The 26052-nt window shown below is 45.1% G+C and overlaps 1 protein-coding gene across 7 annotated transcripts in view; it reads right to left on the bottom strand.

The window, feature by feature from the left end:
• The window catches only part of CLTCL1 (clathrin heavy chain like 1), a 104981-nt gene extending 100344 nt beyond the window's left edge, over positions 1 to 4637 (bottom strand). For 2 of the 7 annotated variants that reach the window (XR_004442327.1, XM_033232973.1), the window contains exon 1: positions 4085 to 4293. Coding sequence is in view for 6 of the 7 variants with exons in the window: in XM_033232973.1 (XP_033088864.1) it covers positions 4085 to 4126 (42 nt within the window). In the remaining variant the exon portion in view is untranslated. Of the gene's footprint in view, positions 1 to 4084 lie in introns of all 7 variants that reach the window. The other 5 variants (XM_033232971.1, XM_033232972.1, XM_033232974.1 and 2 more) reach the window with 4 other exon arrangements.
• Positions 4638 to 26052: the final 21415 nt, after the last annotated feature.

Raw genomic sequence — 26052 nt, 5'->3', positions numbered from 1 at the left:
GGAAACACAAAACCACTCCCTGAAGGACTTTATGCAGATGCTCATCCTTGGAGAAGATCACGTTGCCTGTGATGGACCGCAGGAGGGCCAAACTGGAAGCAGAAGGACAAAGCTAGCATGACCATCAAGGTGGGGAAGGATGGCATAGTTTAGGGAAATGGTAGTCATGATGACAGTAGCAGAACAATGCCAAAAGTAAACAGGAGAAAGGGACAACAGGATGGGGAAAACACATCCTAGGCTCCTTGCTAGACACTGGACAAGATACACATCTGGGGAGAAAGGGAACCCCATTTCTGAATACTGTGTTTGAGGAACCTGCTGACCATTCCCTGGCCTTCTTCTGTAGGCAGCTGTCACAATGGCAGCTACAGCTCATAAGGACACAGTGCTTTACAGTAGTCCCCTCTTATCCATGGTTTTTTCACACTTTGTTACCTGCAGTCTGAAAATATTAAATGTAAGACCCCAGAAATAAACAATTCCTAAGTTTTAAATTGCATGCCATTCTGCAGAGAGTGATGAAATCCTGCACCGGCCCACCGGGGACGTGAATTATCCCTCTGCCCAGCATATCCACGCTGTATACACTGCCGGCCCATTAGTCACTTAGTAGCGGTCTGTTACCAGGTTGACTGTTGCAGCATTACAGAGCTTGTGTTCAAGTAACCCTTAATTTACTTAATAATGGCCCCAAAGGCCAACAGTAGTGATGCTGGCATATTGTTATTATTGTTCTGTTTTATTATTAGTTATCATTGTTAATCTCTTACTGTGCTTCATATAAATTCACCTTTATCATACACATGTATGCATAGGAAAAAAAAAGTGTATAAAGGGTTCAGAACAATCTGCAGTTTCAGGCATCCTCTGGGGGGTCTTAGAACATATTCCCCATGGGTAAAGGGGGACTACTGTATTATGTCCTTGTTTAATGCTTTACATTTATTACCTCAAAACCTCACAACTACCTTGTGAGATAAGAAGTATGCCTTTTATTCTTATTTTATAGATGAAGATATAGAAGCACAAAAAAGCTACAAACATTGCCCTAAATCATACAGCCAGTAAGTGCCTAAGTCCAGATTCAGTGCCTTCAGTTTGGCCTCAGTTTGTGCTCTTAACCAGGACCTGTTACTGCCTCTCAGGCACACAGCAGTGAAACTCCGAAAACACTCAGATGGCTTGGGAACACCGAGTTTATGGGAACACATAAAATCACCAGCAGCATGTCCTGAATGAAAAAATTAGAGGGGCTCAAGACTGATTCCAAGCTCATGCACAAGAGGCACCCACAGGGCAGTGGGTGTGGGCAGAGAGAAAGGAGACACCCTGGGAAACTGTGGGACCAAAAACAGGAGAGAAAGGACCTTCAGGAGACAGCAAAGTGCAGCATCAGATGCGGCTGGACATCACAGAAGACGCGTGTGCTGTGATGGGCTTTATCTCATCTGTCTCATCTCATCTTATTTTTTGAGACTGAGTCTTGGTCTGCTACCCAGGCTAGAGAGCAGTGACATGATTTCGGCTCACTGCAACCTTCGCCTCCTGGATTCAAGAGATTCTCCCGCTTCAGCCTCCTGAGTAGCTAGGACTACAGGCGCGTACCAACACGCCTGGCCAATATTGTCTTTTTAGTAGAGACGGGTTTCACCATGTTGGCCAGGCTGGTCTCGAACTCCTGACCTCAGGTGATCCACCTGCCTCGGCCTCCCAAAGTGCTGGGATTACAGGTGTGAGCCACCATGCTCGGCCTGATTTTATTTTTTATAGCAAAGATTCGCCAACTGCAGCCTGCTTTTGTATGGCTAAACTAAAACTCATTTTCATATTTTTAGAAGGTTAAAAAATGTAAGAATATGGGACAGAGACAGAATGTGACCCTTATAAAAAAGCCTGCAGGATGACTTGTAACCTTGGCAAAAACAGATTCAGGGGAAAAAATGGAGACAAAAACCAGACTGCAGGTTACTGGGGAACATAAAAATAATGAAGCGCTAAAGCAGCTCTTTCATGACATCCGGCTATAAGAGAAGAGTTTCGTGGGGACAAGAGCGGGGGAAGAAGTTTGAGGGTTGTACAGATGGAAGAGCGGTGAGCATTGCCCAACACAAACAGGAAGAAACCATGAGAGGGAAAGGATGAAAATACAGCAAAGAGAGGCTATGACTGAACAAGGCTCCCTTTTAGGGAGGAAGGATACCAGATCCAGAGCATAAACAAGAAAGGACACCTACTTTTGAGGCAACAGGAAAGCAGGAAAGGGTGGCTGCAGACAAGCGTCTAAGTCTGCAGCCATAAAGGTGAGAAACATCCCAGTTATGGCTTTAGTTTTCTCCAAGTCATCCGCTGGTTGCAAGGTAGGAGTGGCAGGATCAGGGATTTAAGGAACAGGCTGAAGTTTTGAAACGTCTGTAGTGAAGGCAGTGTGTGCTGACTCAGTGTGTGCTCTACAGAATGCAGAGCAGCCTCGAAGACCCAGTCAGTGTTGGAGACCACAAACCACAGACTTTCATTCACGTGGCTGCCCACAAGCCACAAGCATTTTCCAGATAATGGAACGTATCAACTCTGACGGACATTACAAATCCTGATGGACATTAGAAACGCTGATGGACACCTAAAATGCCTTATTGCTTTCTTGCTCTTTGAAAAGAACATATTTAGACAAGTGGTTAAGCACAGGCATTGGAGTCAGAAACCTGGGTTAGAACTCAAGCTTTGTCACTTACTAGCCGTGTAACTTTAGCTGAATGTATTATAATATTAACCTCAGTGACCCATGGTAGAAAACAGGATGTCACTACCTGCCTCAGTTATCATGAGAATTAAACGAGATTTATAAAATACAATAGTCTAGTGAGTGGCAAGAGAAATGGCTCAATAAATGATAACTACATCATCTCATTATTATGAGCAGCAGCAGTATTTTGCTACCTCAACATGACTGACGCTGGCTCAGCTTAGTGGCAGAATGAAGTCCAGGGGGACGGATGTCGGGGCACTTCCACCTCCACACAACTTCCACTGTGTCACTAACCAAGTGACCCTGGCAAGATCCTCTGGATATCAAGTTCCCAGTCTGCAGAATGAGGGGACTGGACTGGTCACTACACAGCTCCCAAGGCCTTTCCCGTCTGCATCTAGGACTAACAGTGCTCTGCACTGTGAAAACAGGAACTTTCAATCAAGCACGTTCCTCGATGTACTACTTTGTGGTCAAAAAGACTGGAGTCTGAATCCTGTTCTTATTGAATGAAGATGAGTTCAACACTTTTGAGACTCGGTTTCCTCATCTAGAAAAAAGTAAGCGAATCGCAAAGAATGGGAGTGTGATGATTTAACACGGAGCATTCAGGGAGGAGCCGCTGGAGACCCCTCCTCTGCCGCACCTCCCCAGGTAAACGAGGGGACCAGCACCGTTCCCAGGCAGACCCGTGAGCGACCCGCAAGGCGCCCGACCAGAGCCTTTGCTCAAAGCAGGCGACCAGTCCTTATGTTCCTGAGCACAAACAAACGGAGAACAAACTGGGACCTTATTAAAAAGGCAGGCTTTGGAGGTGTTACTGCCTTGAAAAGCCCTACTTAGGCTTAGCCCTGATAAATTTTTCTCTTGGGTCACGCATGTTCACGGTCCTCCCAGGCGAAGCCGCCCTGGGAACGAAAACAGAGCACAGAGGCAAACTCAGGGGCGAATAAGGACCGGAGAACACCAACGGGGACGTGGAACTGTGGGATCGGCGCGGCCCTCGGGTTGCCCCGCCTGAAGCGGGAATCTGTGTGCGTCCTCGCGGGCACTGAGCGGGGCGTCCCAGGGGGCGTTCGCTTCCACCACCAGCTTTCCCAGCTGGCGCCCGCCAGTAACGGGCTTCAGCGACTGCACCCAAGCGGGTCCTCACGAGCGGCCGCCGCGCCCAGGACCCCGAAGCTCCAACCCAGGTGAGAGGTTGGAAGTCGGCGCAGCCAGCTTGGCAGCGGCTCAGCGGGGCTAGGGGCGCGGGGTCAAGCCTGAGAGGCCGGCCGGCGGAGGCGCGGCTGACAGGACGGAGCGCGGGGCGCAGCCCCCGGGCCCTCCGGGCCTCACCTGTAAGTGCTCCTGAAAGCGAATAGGGAGGATCTGCGCCATGGCTGGTGCGGGACCTAGGCGGCTGCGACGGCGGCGACGGTGAAAGCGGCAGGGATGACCGCCGACCCCTCGCGCGGGCTGACCGGTGGCGACGGCGCAGGCGCAGTTGTTCCGACTCCCGGTCCCGGCCCCCGCCCTCCTCCCTGACCGCGCCCTGGCCCCCACCCCCTCCGCTGCCCCTCCCCCGTCCCTCTTCCCTCCCCCGCCCCTCCCCCGCCCCTCCCCCGCGCCCCTTCCTCCCGACCCAGCCCCGCACCCTCCCCGCCCCCGCCTGCGCGGATCCCTCCGCCCGCTCCGAGGGTCCGCGGAAAGTAGTCCCGCGCGCCCTCTGCCCTGACGCGGTGTGCGCGTGCTCCCCGAGTGAAAGGTTTTCAGGAGATAAACCCTGACGGAGTCTGCGGCGGCCCTTGCCCAGCGCCTTCCACATGTGGAGCGGGGCAGTGGTGCTAGTTCTGCCTCCAACTCTGGACGGTTGAGTTCAGGGCCACTTTTTACTCGGGCACGGATGTGACAGAAACATGGAAAAGGGTCTTGGAAGAACCACATGTGCCGTATAACGAACGACCTTTTGGTCTGAGGAGGACCGTGTGTATGACGGTGGTCCCATAAGATGATAACGGAGCTGGAAACTTCCTGTCCTCTGGTGAGGGCTTAGCCAAGGACATTTCTTTCCCTGTATTTGGAGATACACGGTACAGGTGTGTCATTACGGGTGCCGGCGGAATTCTGCACCTCACACGCGGTGCGGGTTTACAGCCTAGCAGCAGCGGACCGCATCAGCTGCCTAGTTGTGTAGTGGCTGTGCCATCTGAGTTTGTATAAGTTCCCTTGTGATGATCCCACAGCCCAGACGCAAGTCTCAGAATGCATGGATGCATGGGACGCGTGACTGTACCTGTTACAGACGTGTTTCGGCATGAGGCTCGGCCCCTGCTCCTTTAAGAAACATCTTTCCTGGATCATGCGGTTTCTAGAGGACACTGTGTTGGAATATCAATGCTGAGAGTCAGCGAAGCTCATCTAGCGGCAGATGACCAGCCCTAGGCCAGTGAGGATCACCCAGAGTGCCCGTGGCTGCACGACAGTAGTAGCAGGTGGAAGCTGGAGCCCACACCTGGTTTGCCCAGCAGCCAGTTGTTTTTCCGAGGCACCGTTGGCTGAGGTGTTTTGCATACAGATGATTCAGCTGCATAAAAGATGTCTGTCAGGAAAGGGAAGCCCTTGGCATTCAGCACAGGCACTCCTACGGTGTCATTGATAGTCGTCTCTGCTGCTTTCCTTGTTGCTCACTGGTAATTTTAAGATATGAACAGCCAGGCCGGGCGCGGTGGCTCAAGCCTGTAATCCCAGCACTTTGGGAGGCCGAGACGGGCGGATCACGAGGTCAGGAGATCGAGACCATCCTGGCTAACACTGTGAAACCCCGTCTCTACTAAAAAAAATACAAAAAACTAGCCGGGCGAGGTGGCGGCGCCTGTAATCCCAGCTACTCGGGAGGCTGAGGCAGGAGAATGGCGTAAACCCGGGAGGCGGAGCTTACAGTGAGCTGAGATCTGGCCACTGCACTCCAGCCTGGGTGACAGAGCGAGACTCCGTCTCAAAAAAAAAAAAAGATATGAACAGCCCACCTTGAATAAGACAAGGATGGTGCAATTATTTGCGCAACGGCTTGACCATCTAGAAGCCAAAAATATATTAAGGAATAGAACAGACTGTTCACTTTCAAGTTAAATCTCTTTTCCACTATTAGCCAAGACCTCTGCAGCCTGCCATTTCTAAAATCCGTGTGGCCTCATCAGCTAAATATAGAGCTGGATTTTGCTGTGGTTAGTACTACATTTCCCAAATCTCTTTATTTTGGCGGTGATGCCTGTGACTCCAAGTACCCTTTACCCCAAACATTATATAAATATTTTAGTAATTAATACCATCACTCCCTAAATCACCTTCCCCAGGGCTTTTAGAGGATTAAAACTAAAAATGTATACCCAAAAGAAAGAATGTAAGAAAATTGTAGTTAAGCAAAGTGACAGGATTGTTAATAAGTCGGGACCTCAAGTGAGGATTAAGTTTCAACATTAATTTTAGAGGAGACACAAATCTTTCTCTCTCTTCAAACCATAGAAGAGACAGACAGCACATCAGTTATTTGACCAGACAGAAGTGAATATAAGTGACAGTTATAGTTAACAGGAAATAAAGTTGTTAATATACTTGTAAAAAAACTAAATGTTCTGACTTGAAAGGGACTTTACTACTCTCACCACTTGTAGGTAACTTGCTAAGTAACCCTAAAAAAAACTTTCAATTTTTTTTGTTTTTTTTTTTTGTTTGTTTGTTTGTTTTTTTGAGACAGAGTCTGGCTCTGTCTCTCAGGCTGGTGTGCAGTGGCACAATCTCTGCTTACTGCAATCTCTGCCTCTCAGGTTCAAGCCATTCTCCTGCCTCAGCCTCCCAAGTAGCTGGGACTACAGGCGCCCACCACCATGCCTGGCTAATTTTTGCATTTTTAGTAGAGACAGGGTCTCACCATGTTGACCAGGCTGGTCTCAAACTCCTGGCCTCAGGTGATCCATCCACCTCGGCCTCCCAAAGTGCTGGGATTACAGGCGTGTGCCACCGCGCCTGGCCCGCGATTAAGTTTCAACATTAATTTTGGAGGGGACACAAACCTTCAAACCACAGTAGAGAAAGTGCATCAGTTATTTAAACAGAGGGGACTAAATATAAACAATAGTTAACAGGAAATAAAATTAACTCAATAAAAGGAAAATCCCAAGATATGGAGGTACAAACATAGGACACAGCTACCACCTCTAGAACTCAAAGATGAAAAAGAAGCTGGAATTATTATAGCTTAAAGGAAGGGCTTGCAAAGTTGGAATTCAGATCTCTGAGGAGGTGTGTTGACCAGCTGGGACTGGGCTTTTTGAGCCCAAAGGAGAGATCCCATGGGGATGGGACTTAGACACATACTGTGGATGAGGGGTGGCTGTGGAACTGGGAGTAAGCCCTCTAAAGAGGGCGCTGGGAGACTGTCACCCAGACCTCTAAGGAGAAGGCATATTGAGGCTGGTTCTGCAAGTCCTGGAAAAACTTCAAACTGGATTCAGCTTCTTCTGTGGGAAGAGTGTGCTGCTTCCTTGTTGAAGAAGTCTAGCTGGGGTGATGCTCACAGGAAGCGGCCCTGTGGTCTCCCTCTATCAACCTATCAGCTTAGTCTAATAGGGAATATTAGATCAGATCTTCTTTGTTTGCCAATGAGAAATATGTGTTTTAGAGTTTCAGCCCTGGCATCAGAAGCAGTTTCTAGAGGTGGGAAGGGAGAATAGAGCTTAAAGACATTATTTAATAACTGGTACAAGAAACAACATGGTAGAGCTAAATTCCGATTCCCATGGGACTTTCCTATAGGTGGAATTGAAAAGTCTGTGGAGGCCTATAATCCCAGTGCTTTGGGAGGCTGAGGTAGGAGGATTGCTTGAGCCCAGGAGTTCAAGACCAGCCTGGTCAACATAGTGAGACCCCATCTCTTCAAAAAAATTTAAAACTTAACAGGGCATGGTGATGCATGTCTATTGGCCTAGTTGGGAAGCTGCAACAGGAGGATCACTTGAGCCCATGAGCTCAAGGTTACCGTAAGCTATGATCGTACCACTATACTCCAGCCAGGGCAACAGAGAAAGACCCTGTCTTAAAAAAAGGAAAAGTCAATGGAGGACTTTAGTTTTCAGACAGCTTCAGAGAACAAGGCAGTGAATAATTATGAGACCAATATCAGAGAGAAAGGACATGAGAGAGGTGAGCTGGTTTGTGGCTGCTTTTTCTTGAAAGGCATCTGCCAATTCCAGATGAATATTTGAGACACTAGGACTCTGAGCAGCACTTTTAGCACTCTCATTGCCCTAGGACGACAAAATTTGGATTCTTGGTACCACCGAGGAGATATCCCATTGTACTGTTTTGGGACCAGGAGTTGTTTGGGACTCCATTCAAATCATGTCAGTCCTTGCCAGCAGCAAATGTAAATTTTCTCTGGGAATGATAACCTCATCCATGGTCTCAAATTACTTCTACAATTGTTCACATGCAGTGTTCAACACTGAATCAAAAATAAGTAGACATCCAAGGAGAAAAGGCAAAATGACTGCAAAAAACAAGAGCAAGCCTGGACAACATAGTGACACCCTGTTTCTAAAAAATTAATAATAATAATAATAATAATAATAATAATTAGCTGAGCATGCACCTCCAGAGTCTGAGGCAGGAGGATGGCTTAAGCCCAGGAGGTCAAGGCTGCAGTGAGCCAAGATCACACCACTGCACTCTAGCCTCAGTGACAGAAAGAGACCCTGTCTCTAAAACAAAAACAAAAGAGCAGTAACAGACAAGTGAGCTCTAGGGGATCAAAAAATGGAGTTTTCACAAAGACTTTTAAATAGTTATGCTTAACACGGTTAAGAGGATAAAAGACAAGATTAACAATTTTATCACAAGCCTGTAAATTATAAAGAACCAAATGGAAATTCTAGAACTGAAATATATAACTGAAATTGTGAAAATTCAACAGATAGTGTTAGCATATCATACACCCCTGAAAAGAGAAAGCTAGTGATGGTAGAGTGAAGTCAGAAGAGTATATCTAAATTCAAGCACAGAGATAAAAGGACAGAAAATACAGCATATGAATAAATTAGGTATAGAGAACACAGTTAGAGGTCTAACATACAGGTAACTTGAGTCCTAGAAGTATAGAGAAAGAGACAGACGCAATATCTGAAGAGAGAATGGCTTAGGGTTTGAAAATTGATGAAGGATATCAATCTTCACTTTTCAGAAGCATTACAGATTTTAATTAGAATGTTTAAAAAGCAAAATACACTTGGACATATCATAATAAAATAGCTCAAAACCAGGGGGAAAAAACCTTAAAAGAAGCCAGAGGGAAAACAACGGATTACTTTATAGGGAGAGATAATTAAGCTTAACTACTGACTTCTCAAACAGTGAAGCAGAATACAGAATAATCGTATCTTCAAAGTCGTCAAAGAAAATAATGAGGTTGAAACTGAAAAAGTTGCCTTGTCTCCCTTGCAGGGCATGCTATGGGGATGCAGCTCGCTTCTTCAGTGCCCCACTGCTATAGAGCTCCAACCCCACACCAGTGTCTAGGGGTGAATGTTTACAGCTCCTGAAGCCCCAGTGGGCATGTGTTAACAGGGTGCTCTTTTAGTTCTGCCTTCTATAGGCGGCTTGTGTTAACCAGCTCAATTAGACCCTCTACTTGTCGCGTGGACAGAGGGCTTTCTGTATCCCGGGTTCTCGCCTTGGTGTACCAGAAGAATCAGATCACACCGGGGCTTGGAGAATGAGTGCAAGGTTTTATTGAGTGAAGTAGCTCTTAGCAGAAGCTGAAGGGGAAGTCAGAAGGGGATGGAGTGGGAAGGATTTTCCCTGGAGTTGGGCTGCTCACCAGCCCTGGGCTCTCCTCCAACTGCCCCAACCAAACTCCACCTTATTCAGCTTCACCAGCGCGCTGGTGCCTGTCAGTGCCTTCCTCTGGATGTCCAGCTACCTGGGTATCGCTCCTTTCCCCTCTAAGTCCAGCGACCTGTGTGTCTACCAGCTAGGGTCTCTGGGGGTTTTTATAGGCACAGGATGGGGGTGTGGCAGGCCAGGGTGGTCTTGGGAAATACATGTGGGCAGAAAATACCTGTCCTCACCTAGATCCGTGGGGGTGGAGCCCTAGCCAGGGACCACGCCCTCCTCTACCCAGCACTTCCCTTTCCCTCTTCCATAGCATTTAAAGGGACCACATCCTTCTCTACCCAGCACTTCCACCTCGACATTAGGCTGGGCACGGTGACTCACGCCTATAAATCCCAGCGCTCTGGGAGGCCAAGGCAGGCAGATCGCTTGAGGTCAGGAGTTCGAGACCAGCCTGGCTAACATGGCGAAACTCCATCTCTGCTAAAATCCTGTCTCTACTAAAAATACAAAAATTAGCTGGGCATGGTGGCGCATGCCTGCAGCCCCAGCTACTCAGGAGGCTGAGGCAGGAGAATTGCTTGAACCCGGGAGGCGGAGGTTGCAGTGAGCTGAATGGCACTACTTCACTCCAGCCTGGTCAACACAGAGTGAGACTGTCTCAAAAAAGAAGGGAAGGGAAAGGAAGGGAGAAGAGAAAGGAGGAAGGAAAGGGAAGAAGGGAAAGGAAGGGAAGAAGAGAAGAAGGGAAGGGAAGGGAAAAGAAAGAGAAAATAATGACATTGGCAGACAAACAAGATCTGAGAAAATTTGTTGCCAAAAGATCTAAACTAAAGGAAATACTAATGGGTTTTTATCAGGTAAAAATAAAATGTTCTCAAGTGGAAGCTCAGAGATAGAGAATGGATGAAATTCAACAAAAAGGATATATTGGTAAATCTAAATGAAAGTTAACTATATGACACAAAAATAATAAAGCTTTCTGGGATTACAAATATGTCAGAATTTAAATATATAAAATCTATAGTAAGTCAGAAGTGGGGTAATCCAGGCATCATCTGAGAAAGGGGTATAAAAAAGGTTAGATTTGGAGTGGATTGAATAATTGGTCTCGAGTCTTAAGGCCTTGTGAGAGTTCTATTCCTCTACACTCTTGCTATGGCTTTGTGGTGGATTGCGGGTGCTTCTTCACCCCTTGGTTCCAGGTTTCACCCTGTGCCTTGCTTCAGCTCATTGGATGTTAGAAGTGCGATATGAGCAGAAATTTAACTGTCCTGCATTGTTTGGATTGCACTCTTGCACTTTTGTTGTATCTGTGAGGAGAATTTGTGCCCCCTAGCCATTGCCTTTTGAGCTTGGAGCTCAGGATGGCATGTGTAAAGTAGACCTCAGCCCAGTCTGCATCTTGGATGCAAGATAAGCTAAGATTGGCCAAACTCCAACTGAACCACTGACCTGTGAGTTAGAAAAAATAAGTGAGGCCGGGCGCGGTGGCTCAAGCCTGTAATCCCAGCACTTTGGGAGGCCGAGACGGGCGGATCACGAGGTCAGGAGATTGAGACCATCCTGGCTAACACGGTGAAACCCCGTCTCTACTAAAAATACAAAAAAAAATTAGCCGGGTGAGGTGGCGGGCGCCTGTAGTCCCAGCTACTCGGGAGGCTGAGGCAGGAGAATGGCGTGAACCCGGGAGGCAGAGCTTGCAGTGAGCTGAGATCCGGCCACAGCACTCCAGCCTGGGCGACAGAGCGAGACTCCGTCTCAAAAAAAAAAAAAAAAAAAAAAGAAAAAATAAGTGAATGAGATTATAAACCACAGAGATGTGGAGGTTGTTTGTTATGTGAAAATAAGAAATTAAAAATCAAAGTGGTTGGAACTTTAAATTATTTTGAGCCTTAAAAAAATGTGGTTATGAGACCTAAGTCACATGACAGGCAGCTGTAACCTTTGTTCCTCTAATTATGGATTAGCTTTTTCTTTACCTACATTGTTTTATAAAATGCTATAAAAGACTAAAGGATGCCGGAGAAGACCCTTTCCCTCTTAACTGTTGATCTTCATTATAGATTAGCTTCCTTCTTTCTTCTCTTACACAATGACCTCACAACTATCACACTGTCTAAAATAAAATGTTAAATATACTGTTATACTTGTTTAAATTGGGAAAGAAAACAAGTTATAACTAATAAAATTGCATTAACTCATAAACGACCCTTGTATGAAAAATGTAATTCTGTTAAATTTGTTTGCTGCTTATATAAGTAAGACCATAACTTTTAGCTTTGGAGCACCGATCCCATTCCTTTGGGGTCTGTATTTCTGGATATTCATCCTCAACTTTGTGCTTGAATAAACTCTTAAACTGGATTCCGATGCTTTAAATTATTTCAGGTTGACATACTGGTGACCCAGATGTGACCTGAAGTTAGCTTCTGCCACTGACTCCTGCTGTTTTGCTAACAGATAGGCAGTACCAGTACAAACTGTTGTGGAGTTTATGGGAGCCCTAAGCGAGACCCCTCTTGCATTTTGAATCTCCTTGGCTTAGGTGAGATTCATACATTGTTCAAATGACCTGATTTCATACGCAATGGGGCTGGAATTGAAGTTCTACTTTAAAGCTTTAAGTAGGAGTTTCATTTCTTACCTCTCTAGAGTTTCTGTTGTTTGCAGGTTTATGGCTTCACTCTTTTTTTAAGGTTAAGGTTTTGTTTGCCTTATTTGCTAAAGTTTGCTTTTCTCTCATGCAAAATCTGGTTAAAGGAAAAGCAGTTTCTCTTTAATAAGAAGATGTGAATTTCTGTGGCTTAAGCAAAATTGTGACCTTAAACTAGCCAGGTTTTGAAGCTCAGTTCAATTTGGCACAATTAAATTCTTTTTTGAGTGACCAAAATTTATAAAAGACCTTGATTGGCAGGGCACAGTGGCTCACTCCTGTAATCTTAGCACTTTGGGAGACCAACGCTGGAGGATCACCTGAGACCAGGAGTTCAAGACCAGCATGGGCTAACATAGTGAGACCCTGTCTCTGCAAAAAAAAAAAAATTAATTAAAAAAAATCTTTATGAGAATGTGATAAGTCCTGAAGCCCTGAAGGCAAGGGATACTATTCATCCTGGCCAAAAGGCACCTTAGGTGACTGAGGTCTTGTAGGAGTATCAGAGCTTATCATTTGTGATGAGAAATGGTCGCATAGGGGATCCCCAAAGAAGAACAAGCAGGGAAATTTGCTTAAATACAGTAAACACATATAAGGTACTGATGTCCCAGTGCCTTAAGCTCCCAAAATTTCTGGGTTTCACTGAGACACATAAGAGGAAAGAACTGATCCAAGGGTAACACATTGGGGAGCTATTCCCATAAATAATACGTTTGATCAAAAATATCTTTCCCTTTCAGCTTTTGGTCACTTAAGAGGAGAATACAAATTATAGGTGATCAGCCATCTAAAACAGAGACCTCCTTGCAGAGAGGTCCATCTTTAGAGACTCCAGCTGGATTCATGTACAATATTATGGTTCTACTTCTTGTCACTATTTAGAAAAAAACTGTCTCTTGAAGAACTCACAAAGAACCAAAATTGCAATGGCCAAAGTGGGGTACTTTGAAATGCCTAAACTAATTTATTTGTGTGCTCAATTAGAAAAATCCGGTTCCAGCCGGGTGCAGTGGCTCAGGCCTGTAATCCCAGCACTTTGGGAGGCCGAGGCGGGCGGATCACGAGGTCAGGAGATCCATACCATCCTGGCTAACATGGTGAAACCCCGTCTCTACTAAAAAAAAAATACAAAAAACTAGCCGGGCGTGGTGGCGGGCGCCTGTAGTCCCAGCTACTCAGGAGGCGGAGGTAGAAGAATGGCGTGAACCCGGCAGGCGGAGCGTGCAGTGAAATGAGATCGCACCACTGCACTCCAGCGTGGGCGACAGAGCGCGACTCCGTCTCAAAAAAAAAAAAAAAAAAAGAAAAATCCGGTTCTGGCCGGGTGCGGTGCGTAATCCCAGCATTTTGGGAGGCCGAGGCAGGCGGATCACCTGAGGTCAGGCGTTCAAGACCAGCATGACCAACATGGAGAAACCCCGTCTCTACTAAAAATACAGAATTAGCCGGGTGTAGTGGCACATGCCTGTATTCCCAGCTACTCGGGAGGCTGAGGCAGGAGAATCGCTTGAACCTGGGAGGTGGAGCTTGTGGTGAGCTGAGATAGCACGCCATTGCACTCCAGCTTGGGAAGAGTGAAACTCCGTCTCAAAAAAAAAGAAAAATCCGGTTCTAAGATAAAATAGGATAATCGGGAGATTTATTTTTAGAGGTATTTAGAAGCATCCAGAGAGGTTCTGATAAAGTTACTTCACTGCAGGAGGAAAATAAAAGATTGCCTAAAACAATTTCTGAAATAAAAAGGCTGCTGGCCGGGCGCGGTGGCTCAAGCATGTAATCCCAGCACTTTGGGAGGCCAAGACGGTGGATCACGAGGTCAGGAGATCGAGACCATCCTGGCGAACACGGTGAAACCCCGTCTCTACTAAAAAAAAAAAAATACAAAAAACTAGCCGGGTGAGGTGGCGGGCACCTTTAGTCCCAGCTACTCAGGAGGCTGAGGCAGGAGAATGGTGTGAACCCGGGAGGCGGAGCTTGCAGTGAGCTGAGATCTGCCCACTGCACTCAAGCCTGGGCGACAGAGCGAGACTCCGTCTCAAAAAAAAAAAAAAGGCTGCCAAGGCTTCTCTTTCTCCCTCAGCTCCTTTTTATTCTTACTGATCTGCCTTCTTTTCCTCCACTTCCCACCCCTGCTGTTCTGGCTGTTTCACAAACAGCCAGTGTCTGGTAGCGGGGGACCTGCCTTGGTTTATCAACCATAGTCAAAGGTAGAACTTATAGACATAAGGATTGTCCTGACCCCCATCAGGACCCTATTTGCTTTGCCAGGGAATTTAAACTAAATATTCAAACTTATGACTCTGGCTTTTCTGATTTACATCAACTAGTTCACATGTTAGTATCAGAAAGTAAAGCTAAAGAAGGGTGGGTGAAGTCCAACGGGTAAGTCCCCTGGAAGATTTCCATAAATGTTCAGGAGATGGCCACAGGAATGCCCATTAAACTACAAAGGCTCTGTTTACAGCCATTCCTTTAGTCTTCCAAAAGATAGTCAACTGGCATAAAATATAACCATATGTACAAAATCCAGATGCGTCAGTTATGTTATACTTTGAAAGATGTGAAAAGACTTTTAGGCAATATTCAGGCTTATCTGAGGTGAGTTATGCTAATAATAAAAATGATACTTTCTTGGGCTGGGCACGGTGGCTCACATCTGTAATCCCAACACTTTGCAAGGCGGAGGCGGATGGATCACCTGAGGTCAGGAGTTCGAGACCAGCCTGACCAACACGGTAAAACCCTGTCTCTACTAAAAATACAAAAATTAGCCAGGCATGGTGACATGCGCCTGTAATCCCAGCTCCTTGGGAGGCTGAGGCAGAAGAATCGCTTGAACCTGGGAGGTGGAGGTTGCAACGAGCCAAGTCACACCACTGCACTCCAGCCTGCGTGACAGAGGGAGACTCCATCTCAAAAACAAAAACAAAAAAAGATACTTTCCTCCACTCCAATTTTATAAATGTTCTAGATGAAGAATTCACTGTGATAGTAAAGAGACAGTCCTTAGTTGGGCCACTTCTTAAACCCATGATTTAGTTAATCTTGCTGACCAGTTGTTGCGTACTTTAAAGAAGAAAAAGATAAAGAGGCCAGACAAAATAATAAAGCAAGTAAAGTTGTGAATTTGCAACTAAAACAAGTATCCACCAAGTGTAGATGGTCAAAATACCCCAATAAACCTTTGAACAGGTCTAACCCTTCAATTTGTAATAACTGCAATAAAACTGGCCACTTAAAAAAAAAAAGATTACTGAAAACTAAAACAGAAGGAATGACAACAGATGAAGGAGGAAAATATGGAATAGAGGTGCTCCAAGAAATTTAAAGGGAACTTTCCTTTTCTGCTTACTAATATTCTGGGAGAAATAGAATTTATTTATTTATTCATTTGGGATGGAGTCTCGCTCTGTCTCCCAGGCTGGAGTGCAGTGGTGCAATCTCGGCGTCCTGCAACCCCCACCTCCCGGGTTCAAGTGATTCTCCTGACTCAGCCTCCTGAGTAGCTGGGATTATAGGCGTGTGCCACCATGTCCAGCTAATTTTTGTATTTTTAGTAGAGACGGGGTTTCACCATGTTGGTCAGGCTGATCTCAAACTCCTGGCCTTGTGATCTGTTTGCCTTAGCCTCTCAAAGTGCTGTGATTACAGGTGTGAGCCACCATGCCCGGCCTAAACAGAGATTATTTTAAGTAAAGAACAACCCCAAGTCCTTGTTGATACCGAGCAACGTTATCTGTAATAAATCCCACCTTATCACAAAGTCCCATTCCTCAGGGTAAACACTTGGTCCAAATGGTAGGTGTCCTTCCATATCAGCACACAAGTCTCACCCTGCAACTTCTCAACTAGGTATCTCACAAGGGAATCATGTTTTCCTTTTGATTCCATCAGCCCCCATCCATCTGATAGGAAGAGACTTCTTAGAAGTATATAATACCTTTATTTTTTTCTCCCAGAAGCAGGAAATATATTCAGAATTAGATGGTATGTATGATACCACAGAATTAACAGACACAAGCAAAAAATTTTTCAAAATTTAATCCAGTTACTATCCATCTTGCCATTGAGGACACTGAATTATTAATCAATAAAGAATTAGAAAACCTAATAAAGGTGGTACTTGATTGATTGTGGTCAAAGTCCTTCACTGATACAGAAACTATTGTTTCAGCTACTTCAATAACATCTCAAAAAATTTCACCAAAACCCCTTCCAAATATCAGGTACTATCCCACGATAATTGAAGCCTTAGAAGGGATAAAACCTATAATTTCAGATTATATAAAAAGAGGACTGATCAGGCTGTGCACAATGGCTCACACCTGCAATCCAAACACTTTGGGAGGCTGAGGCAGGCAGATTGTGTGAGGTCAGGAGTTTGAGACCAGCCTGGCCAATGTGGCAAAACCCCATCTCTACTAAAAATACACACACACACACACAAAAATTAGCCAGGTGTGGTGGTACACACCCATAGTCCCAGCTACTCAGGAGGCTAAGGCAGGAGAATCACTTGAACCCGGATGCAGAGGTTGCAGTGAGCCGAGATTGTGCCACTGTACTCCAGCCTAGTGACAGAGTGAGATTCCACCTCAAAAAAAAAAAAAAAAAAAAAGGAAAAGAAAGAAAGAAAGAAAGAAAGATAGATAGATAGATCTCTGATCATTCTCTATACAAGCCCTTGTAATACACCAACTCCCCTGGTAAGAAAACCAAATGGTAAAGGATGGGGGTTTGTACAGAATTTGATAGCAATAAACAACATAATTCCACAGCATCCAGTAGTGCCTAATCCTCACACATTGCTCATATCTATTCCATTGAATGCAGCATTTATTTTATGATTTTTGTGTGTGTGTGATGGAGTCTCGCTCTGTTGCCAGGCTGGGAGGGCAGTGGCGTGATCTCTGCTCACTGCAACCTCTGTCAAGAGGGTTCAAGCGATTCTCCTGACTCAGCCTTCCGAGTAGCTAGGACTACAGGCATGCGCCACCACGCCCCCCTACAATAAAATTATTGTATTTTTAGTAGAGATGGGATTTCAGTATGTTGGCCAGGATGGTTTTGATCTCTTGACCTCATGATCTGCCTGCCTTGGCCTCCTGAAGTACTGGGATTACAGGTGTGAGCCACCGTGAATGCAGAATTTTTACAGTCGTAGATGTATGCAGTGCATTCTTTAGCATTCCTATAGATAAAACTAGCCAATTTCTCTTTGCCTTTACTTGGGAAGACAGACAATATACTTGGACATTCATGCTCCAGGATACACTGAAAGCCTCACTTACTTACTTTTCACAAACATTAATAAAAGACCTCTCAGATGATAACTTCATTGAGAAGCCTGTCTTTTTTTTTTTTTTCTTTTTTTTGAGACAGTTTTGCTCTGTTGCCCAGGCTGGATTGCAGTGCCACAATCATAGCTCACCATAACCTTGAACTCCCAGGCTCAAGTGATCCTCCCACCTCAGAGTACCTGGGACTACAATACAAGCCACCATGCCTGGCTAAATTTCTGTTTGTTTTTTGTTGTTGTTGTTGTTGTTGTTTTTGTAGAGACAGGGTTTGCCATATTGCCCAGACTGGTCTCAAGTAAACTCACAGGCTCAAGTAATCTGCCTGCCTTGGCGTCCCAAAGTTCTGGGATTACAGGCATACCACAGCTTTTCCTTTTTTTTTTTTTTTTTTTTTTTGAGACAGGGTCTCACTCTGTTGCCTAGACTGGAGTGCAGTGGCACTGTCACATATCACTGTAGCCTCAGCCTCCTGGGCTCAAGTGATCCTCCCACTCAGGCTCCCAAGTAGCTAGGGCCAGAGGCATGCACCCCCATACATGGCTGCTTTTTTAAACTTTTTGTAGAGATGGGCTCTCGCTATGTTGCCAAGGCTGGTCTTGAACTCCTGACTGATCCTGAGTGATCCTCCTGCCTTGGCCTCCCAAAGTCAAAGTGTTGGACTTACAGGTATGAGCCACCATGCCTAGCTGAGAAGCCTGTCTTAATACAATACATAGATGATTTACATCTTTGCTTAGATAACAAATAGGCTTCCTCAGTAGATGGAATACACCTGTTACAATTGGCCCTAATGGATCATAAGGTGTCTAAAGAAAAACTTCAATTTTGTAAAAACAAAACAAAACAAAAAAACCCAAAACAACTACTTATGCCACCTAATATCCAAGGAAGGATTTTCTATTAATCCAGATAGATTGAATGCAATTGCAGCTGTTCTGACACTGAGAACCAAGAAACAGTTAAGGTTTTAGGGACTAGCAGAATTTTGTAGAAATTATATTCTAAACTTTTCCTTAAAAGTTCGGCCCTTATATGCTCTCTTTTTTTTTTGTTTGTTTGTTTTTGAGACGGAGTCTTGCTCTGTCGCCCAGGCTGGAGTGCAGTGGCCGGATCTCAGCTCACTGCAAGCTCCGCCTCCCGGGTTCACGCCATTCTCCTGCCTCAGCCTCCCGAGTAGCTGGGACTACAGGCGCCCGCCACCACGCCAGCTAATTTTTTGTATTTTTAGCAGAGACGGGGTTTCACCGTGTTAGGCAGGATGGTCTTGATCTCCTGACCTCGTGATCCACCTGTCTCGGCCTCCCAAAGTGCTGGGATTACAGGCTTTATGCTCTCTTAAAATAAGACACGCCAGACTCTCTAGATTGGACAGAAGAAATTCAACTAATATTAGAAATGATCAAAAATAGGTTGGGCGTGGTGGTTCACTCCTGTAATCACAGCACTTTGGAAGGCCGACGTGGGTGAATCACTTGAGGTCAGGAGTTTGAGACCAGCCTGGCCAATGTGATGAAACCCCATCTCTACTAAAAAGTACAAAAATTAGCAGGATGTGGTGGTGCACTCCTGAAGTCCCAACTACTCGGGAGGCTGAGGCATAAGAATCACTTGAACCTGGAAGGTGGAGGTTGCAGTGAGCCAAGATCATGCCACTGTACTCCAGCCTGGGCAACAGAGTGAGACTCTGTCTTAAGAAAGAAAGAAAGGAGAGAAAGTAAAAGAAAAGAGAAAGAAAGAAAGAAAGAAAGAAAGGAAGGAAGGAAGGAAGGAAGGAAGGAAAAGAAGGAAGGAAGGAAGGAAGGAAGGAAGGAAGGAAGGAAGGAAGATCAAAAATGATCTTGTGAACACTCCAGCTTTGGGGCATCCAAATGATAACATTTCATTATTTTTGTATGAAAGTGGTGGAAACACTTTAGGGTTCCTAATTCAAAAACAGAGCTCAAAATAGACCTATAGGGTATTAGAGCCAACAATTATAGCAAAAGGGACTCCCACCTTGTATGAGAGCCATAACAGCCACCACTTTGTTCATTAGGGCAACTGAAGAAATTGTCATGGGAACATCCCTTACTATCTTCGTCCCTCATTCTGTGGAGGTATTGCCATACTCACACCATACTCAACATTATTCATTTAGTAGACTGACTTCATATGAGGTCTTGCTTATGTTAGCTTCTCATATCATCTCTAGTGTAACGATGTGAGCCCTGCATTCTTTTGCCTTCATTTTTACATGAAATACCACACAACTGCATAGCTCTAAGTGATCAACATTTTTCTTCTAGATCAGACCTCCAAGAGACTCCCTTTACAAATATTGATGCTGTTTAGTTCACAGATGGATGTTATTGAAGGATGAATCTTGAATCTACCAAGCAGGTTGCACTACTGTGTCTTTAATTGAAGAAAATAGAAAGTGCCTATTTTCCGAAAGCCATCTCAGCTCAACAAACAGAATTAATAGCATTGATTAGGCCTGTCAATTGGCAAAAAGAATATCCGCTAATATTTATACAGACAGTAGACACACTTTTGGAGTAGCCCATGATTTGGAAATGTTATAGAGGCAAAGAGTGTTCTTAACCTCTTAAGGTCAATCCATAAAAAACGAACTTCTTATTTCATAACTACTACAAAAAAATCCCTGGCCATTATTAAAATTTTGGGTCATTCCAAATCAGATACTCCAGAAAGCAGAGACTATCAACTAGCTGATAAGTAGCAAGTAGAGCTGCTCTAAACACATCTAAACAAGAAAACCAACCTGCGTTAACTTTTTTTTTTTTTTTTTTGAGACGGAGTCTCGCTCTGTCGCCCGGGCTGGAGTGCAGTGGCCGGATCTCAGCTCACTGCAAGCTCCGCCTCCCGGGTTCACGCCATTCTCCTGCCTCAGCCTCCCGAGTAACTGGGACTACAGGCGCCTGCCACCTCGCCCGGCTAGTTTTTTGTATTTTTTAGTAGAGACGGGGTTTCACCGTGTTAGCCAGGATGGTCTCGATCTCCCGACCTTGTGATCCGCCCGTCTCGGCCTTCCAAAGTGCTGGGATTACAGGCTTGAGCCACCACGCCCGGCCACCTGCGTTAACTTTTAAGGAAGCACCTGAATTTGACATAAAATTAGCTCAATTCAGAGCCCTAAAATCAGAACAAAAAGATTGGGAAACAAAAGGGGGGATAGATTCCCCGAAAGATGAGGTATGGTATGGGCCAAACAAGTTGCCCATACTTTCTGCTGAATTTTAGTTGTCATTCTTTTTTTTTTTTTTCTTTTTTTGAGACAGAGTTTCACTCTTTTTGCCCAGGCTGGAGTGCAATGGTACGATCTTGGCTCACTACAACCTCTCCCTCCTGGGCGTCAGTGATTCTTGTGCCTCAGCCTCCCAAGTAGCTGGGACTACAGGCACATGCCACCACATCCGGCCAGTTTTTTTGAATTTTTGTAGAGATGGGGTTTCACCATGTTGGCCGGGCTGGTCTTGAACTCCTGACCTCCTGCTGTGGCCTCCCAAGGTGCTGGGATTACAGGCATGAGCCACCGCACATGGCCTATAGTTGTCATTCTTATGTGCATGATCTCACTCACTGGAGTCCTGACAAAATGGTTGCTTGGGGAAAAATATTACTTACTTATTTATTTTTTTCAAGACAGAGTTTTGCTCTGTCACCTAGTCTGGGGTGCAGTGGTGCAATCTTGGTTCACTGCAACCTCCACCTCTCAGGTTCAAGCGATTCTCCTGCATCAGCCTCCTGAGTAGCTGGGATTACAGGCGCACACCACCATGCCTGGTTAATTTTTGTATTTTTAGTGAAGATGGGGCTTCACCATGTTGGCCAGGCTGGTCTCAAACTCCTGACCTCAGGTTATCCACCTCCCTCGACCTCCCAAAGTTCTAGGATTACAGGCATTTACAGGCATGAGCCACCGTGCCCAGACTTTTTGTTTTCTTTTGTTTTGTTTTATTTTGAGATGGAGTCTTGCTCTGTTGCCCAGGCTGGAGTGCACTGACACAATCTTTGCTCACTGCAACCTCCGCCTCCTAGGTTCAAGTGATTCTCCTGCCTCAACCTCCCGACCTCAACCTCCCGACTAGCTGGGATTACAGGCACCCACCACCATACCCAGCTAATTTTTGTATTTTGAGTACAGATGGGGTTTCACCATGTTGACCAGGCTGGTCTCGAACTCCTGACTTCAAGTAATCCACCCACCTCAGCCTCACAAAGTGTTGGGATTATAGGCGTGAGCCACGCGGTCTGCCAAAAAATATTACTGGAAACCTTCTCCAACAATAGCTCATAAGATACACAACCACTGTCATATTTTCTGAAAGTGTAATCCAGGAAAACCATTACATGGTTCTCAAGGACACTTTCCTTTACTTGGGGCCCCCTTTGAAATATGGCAACTGGAGTTTATCCAGCCACCACTCTCGCAAGGCTACATACATGTTCTGGTAGTGATCTGCATATTTTCTCATTGTATAGAGGCATTTCCATGCAAAAGAGCAATGGCTTTAGCAGTCATTAAATTATTTTAGAGAAATTATTCCAACCTGGGAAGTTCCTCTGGAACTTTATAGTGACAGAGGCACCCACTTCACTGGACAAACAATTCAATCAGTATGTAGAATCTACCCTATTCTTTTTATTTATTTATTTATTTATTTTTGAGAAGTAGTCTCACTCTGTCACCCAAGCTGGAGTGCAGTGGCATGATCCTGGCTCACTGCAACCTCCACCTCAGCCTCAGCCTCGGGTTCAAGCGATTCTCCTCAGCCTCCCGAATAGCTGGGATTACAGGTGCGCACCACCACACCCAGCTAATTTTTTTTTTTGAGATGGAGTCTCGCTCTGTCGCCCAGGCTGGAGTGCCGTGGCACCATCTCAGCTCACTGCAAGCTCCGCCTCCTGGGTTCACGCCATTCTCCTGCTTCAGCCTCCCAAGTAGCTGGGACTACAGGCGCCTACCACCATGACCGGCTAATTTTTTGTATTTTTAGTAGAGACGGGGTTTCACCATGTTAGCCAGGATGGTCTCAATCTCCTGACCTCGTGATCTACCTGCCTTGGCCTCCGAAAGTGCTGGGATTACAGGTGTGAGCCACTACGCCTGGCCATTTTTGTATTTTTAGTAGAGAAGGGATTTCACCATATTGGTCAGGCTGGCCTCGAACTCCTGACCTCGTGATCCACCTGCCTTGGCCTCCCAAAGTGCTGGGATTACGGACATGAACCATTGCACTCGGCCTAGCCTATTCTTTAACATTTCCATTGTGCCTATCACCCCATCATCTGGATTAGTAGATTGCACAAACAGAATAATCAAAACCCAGTTGGCAAAATTAACAGAGGCTTTTCAAATTCCTTGGCCAGAAGCTCTTCCATTGGTCTTGCTGAACCTATGATTGACCCTTGTTGGTAAATACCAGTTATCTCCATTTGAAATTGTAACAGGCAGATGTATGAAATTATTTCCTGGAAATTGTGTCTCCTTAATAGTAAAAGGGAATCTAGTCACCTACTGTAATGGTCTTATGAAACAATTACAAAGTATGAATTGATAAAAGAATATTTTTACAGTGAGCTCCCAGGAGACAAAAATTTCAGAACCATAGACTTCAACTTGGGCTTTTTTCTTTTTCTTTTTCTTATTTTTTTGAGAAGAGTCTCACTCTGTCACCCAGTCTGGCATGCAGTGATCTCAGCTCACTGCAACCTCTGCCTCCCAGGTTTAAGCAATTCTCGTGCCTCAGGCAGGCACCACCATGCTGAGATAATTTTTCTTTTTTCTTTACTTTTTTTTTTTTTTTTTTTTCTTTTGAGATGGAGCCTTGCTTTGTTGCCCAGGCTGGAGTGCAGTGGTACAATCTTGGCTCACTGCAACCTCCACCTCCTGGGTTCTAATGATTCTCCCATCTCAGCCTTCCAAGCAGCTGTGATTACAGGCGGGTGCCACCATGCCCTGCTAATATTTTTGCATTTTTAGTAGAGTAGGTCATGAGACATGCCTGAGCAGGCATAATGAAACTGTCATAGTTTGATTAACTGCCTTTGTTCTGCTTCTGTACACTTGCTTTCACACCACTACACTTCACGCCACTGTAAGCTTGTTTCAAACTAGCCAATCCCTCTTCAGAAGTGTGTATAAAAGTCAAGTTCTGGCCGGGCGCGGTGGCTCAAGCCTGTAATCCCAGCACTTTGGGAGGCCGAGACGGGCGGATCACGAGGTCAGGAGATCGAGACCATCCTGGCTAACACGGTGAAACCCCATCTCTACTAAAAATACAAAAACTAGCCGGGCGAGGTGGCGGGCGCCTGTAGTCCCAGCTACTCGGGAGGCTGAGGCAGGAGAATGGCGTAAACCCGGGAGGCGGAGCTTGCAGTGAGCTGAGATCCGGCCACTGCACTCCAGTCCGGGCGACAGAGTGAGACTCCACCTCAAAAAAAAAAAAAAAAAAAAAAAAAAAAAAGTCAAGTTCTGTCTTTGTTCTAGACCCAGTCTTTGATGTTAATCCACTAGGCCTGAGTGCACTGAATAAAATCTTCCTGTTCCACCTATTGGTCTCTCTAGTCTCCTGATTCCCACAACAGTTCCACTGGATCTTTCATGGTCTTTGTAGTTTTACCTTTTATAGAATGTCACTTAGGTGGGGCATGGTGGCTCATGCCTGTAATCACAGCACTTTGGGAGGCTGAGGCAGGTGCATCATTTGAGGTCAGGAGTTTGAGACCATCCTTGCCAACATGGTGAAACCCTGTCTCTACTAAAAACACAAAAATTAGCCGGGCATGGTGGTATGCACCTATAATCCCAGCTATTCAGAAGGCTGAGGCAGGAGAATCACTTGAGCCTGGGAGGCGGACGTTGCGATGAGCAGAGATCATGCCACTGTACCCTAGTCTGGGTGAGAGAGTGAGATCCTGTCTCAAAAAAAAAAAAAAGTTGCTTAGTTGGAATCATAGTTTTCAAACTGGCTTCTTTCACTTAGTAATATTCATCTAAGGTCTTCCATGTCTTTTCATGGCTTGGTAACTCATTTCTTTTCTTTTTTATTTTTCTTTGAGATGGAGTCTTGGTCTGTCACCAGGCTGGAGTATATAGTGGTGCGATCTCAGCTCACTGCAACCTCAACCTCCTGGGTTCAGGCAATTCTCTTACCTCAGCCTCACAAGTAGCTGGGATTACAGGTGCGCACCACCACACCCAGCTGATTTTTGTATTTTTAGTAGAGAAGGGATTTTGCCCTGTTGGCCAGGCTGGTCTTGAACTCCTGACCTCAGGTGATCTGCCTGTCTCGACCTCCCACAGTGCTGGGATTACAGGCATGAGCCACCGTGCCCAGCCTGAGCCACCGCCCCCGGCCGGCTCATTTCTTATCATTGAATAATATTCTGATGTACGAATGTGTCAGTTTGTTCATTCACCTATTGAGGGGATATCTTGATTGCTTCCAGTTTTTGCAGTTTTAAATAAAGCTGCTATAAACATTCATGTGTAGGTTTTTGTGTGTATATAATTTTTCAACTAATTTTGGTATATACCTAGGAGTGAAATTGCTGGGCCATATGGTTAGGCTATGTTTAGCTTGGAAAGCACTACCAGATCATCTTCCAAAGTGGCTGTATTCTCAAGAGCAATGAATTAGAATTCCTGCTTTTCTACATCCACATCCTTGTCAGCATTTGATACTGTCAGGTTTTTGGATTTTAGCCTATCTAATAGGTGTATAGTGGTTTCTCATTGTTGTTTTTGTTATTTATTTATTTATTTATTTTAGAGATGGGGTCTTACTCTGTTGCCCAGGCTGGAGTACTGTGGTATGATCATGGCTCACTGCAGTCTCAAATTGCTGGGTTCAAGAGGTCCACCTGCTTCTGCCTGCTAAGTAGCTGGACTACAGGCACATGCCACCATACCCAGCTAATTCTCATTGTGTTCTGTATTTGTAATTCCCTAATGACATATGATGTAGAGTGTCTTTTCATATGGTTATAGCCATATGTATATCTTCTTTGGTGAAGGCTCTGTTCAGATATTTTGTCCATTTTTAAACTGGGGTGTTTATTTTCTTATTTTTGCATTTTAAGAGTTATTCATATATATTGGATACAAGTCCTTTATCAGAAAAGTTATTTGCAAATATTTTTCTCCAAGTCTGTGGGCTTTCATTCTCTTAATAATGATGTTCTCAGAGCAGCAGTTAAAAATTTGTCTAGATTGCTTTTTTTAAATTTTTGCATGTGTAAAATGCAAAACTTCCTGAGTAGCAGGGACTACAGGTACATTTATTAAAGCAGTATTTATTGAAAAGACTACTATTTTTCTATTGAATTACTTTTGCTCCATCATCAAAGATCAGCTAATTTCATTTGTTTAGGTTTATTTATGGGTTCTCTACTCTGTTCGTTCACTAATGTCACACTGTCTTGATTACTGTAGCTTCATAATAAGTCTCAAAGTTGAGTAGTGTGAGTACTCT

Source organism: Trachypithecus francoisi, unplaced genomic scaffold (assembly GCF_009764315.1).
Source record: "Trachypithecus francoisi isolate TF-2019V2 unplaced genomic scaffold, Tfra_2.0 Lachesis_group14, whole genome shotgun sequence".
NCBI lineage: Eukaryota > Metazoa > Chordata > Mammalia > Primates > Cercopithecidae > Trachypithecus > Trachypithecus francoisi.
The sequence above is the reverse complement of the archived record's forward strand: the minus strand, read 5'-3'. Positions and strand labels throughout refer to the sequence as shown.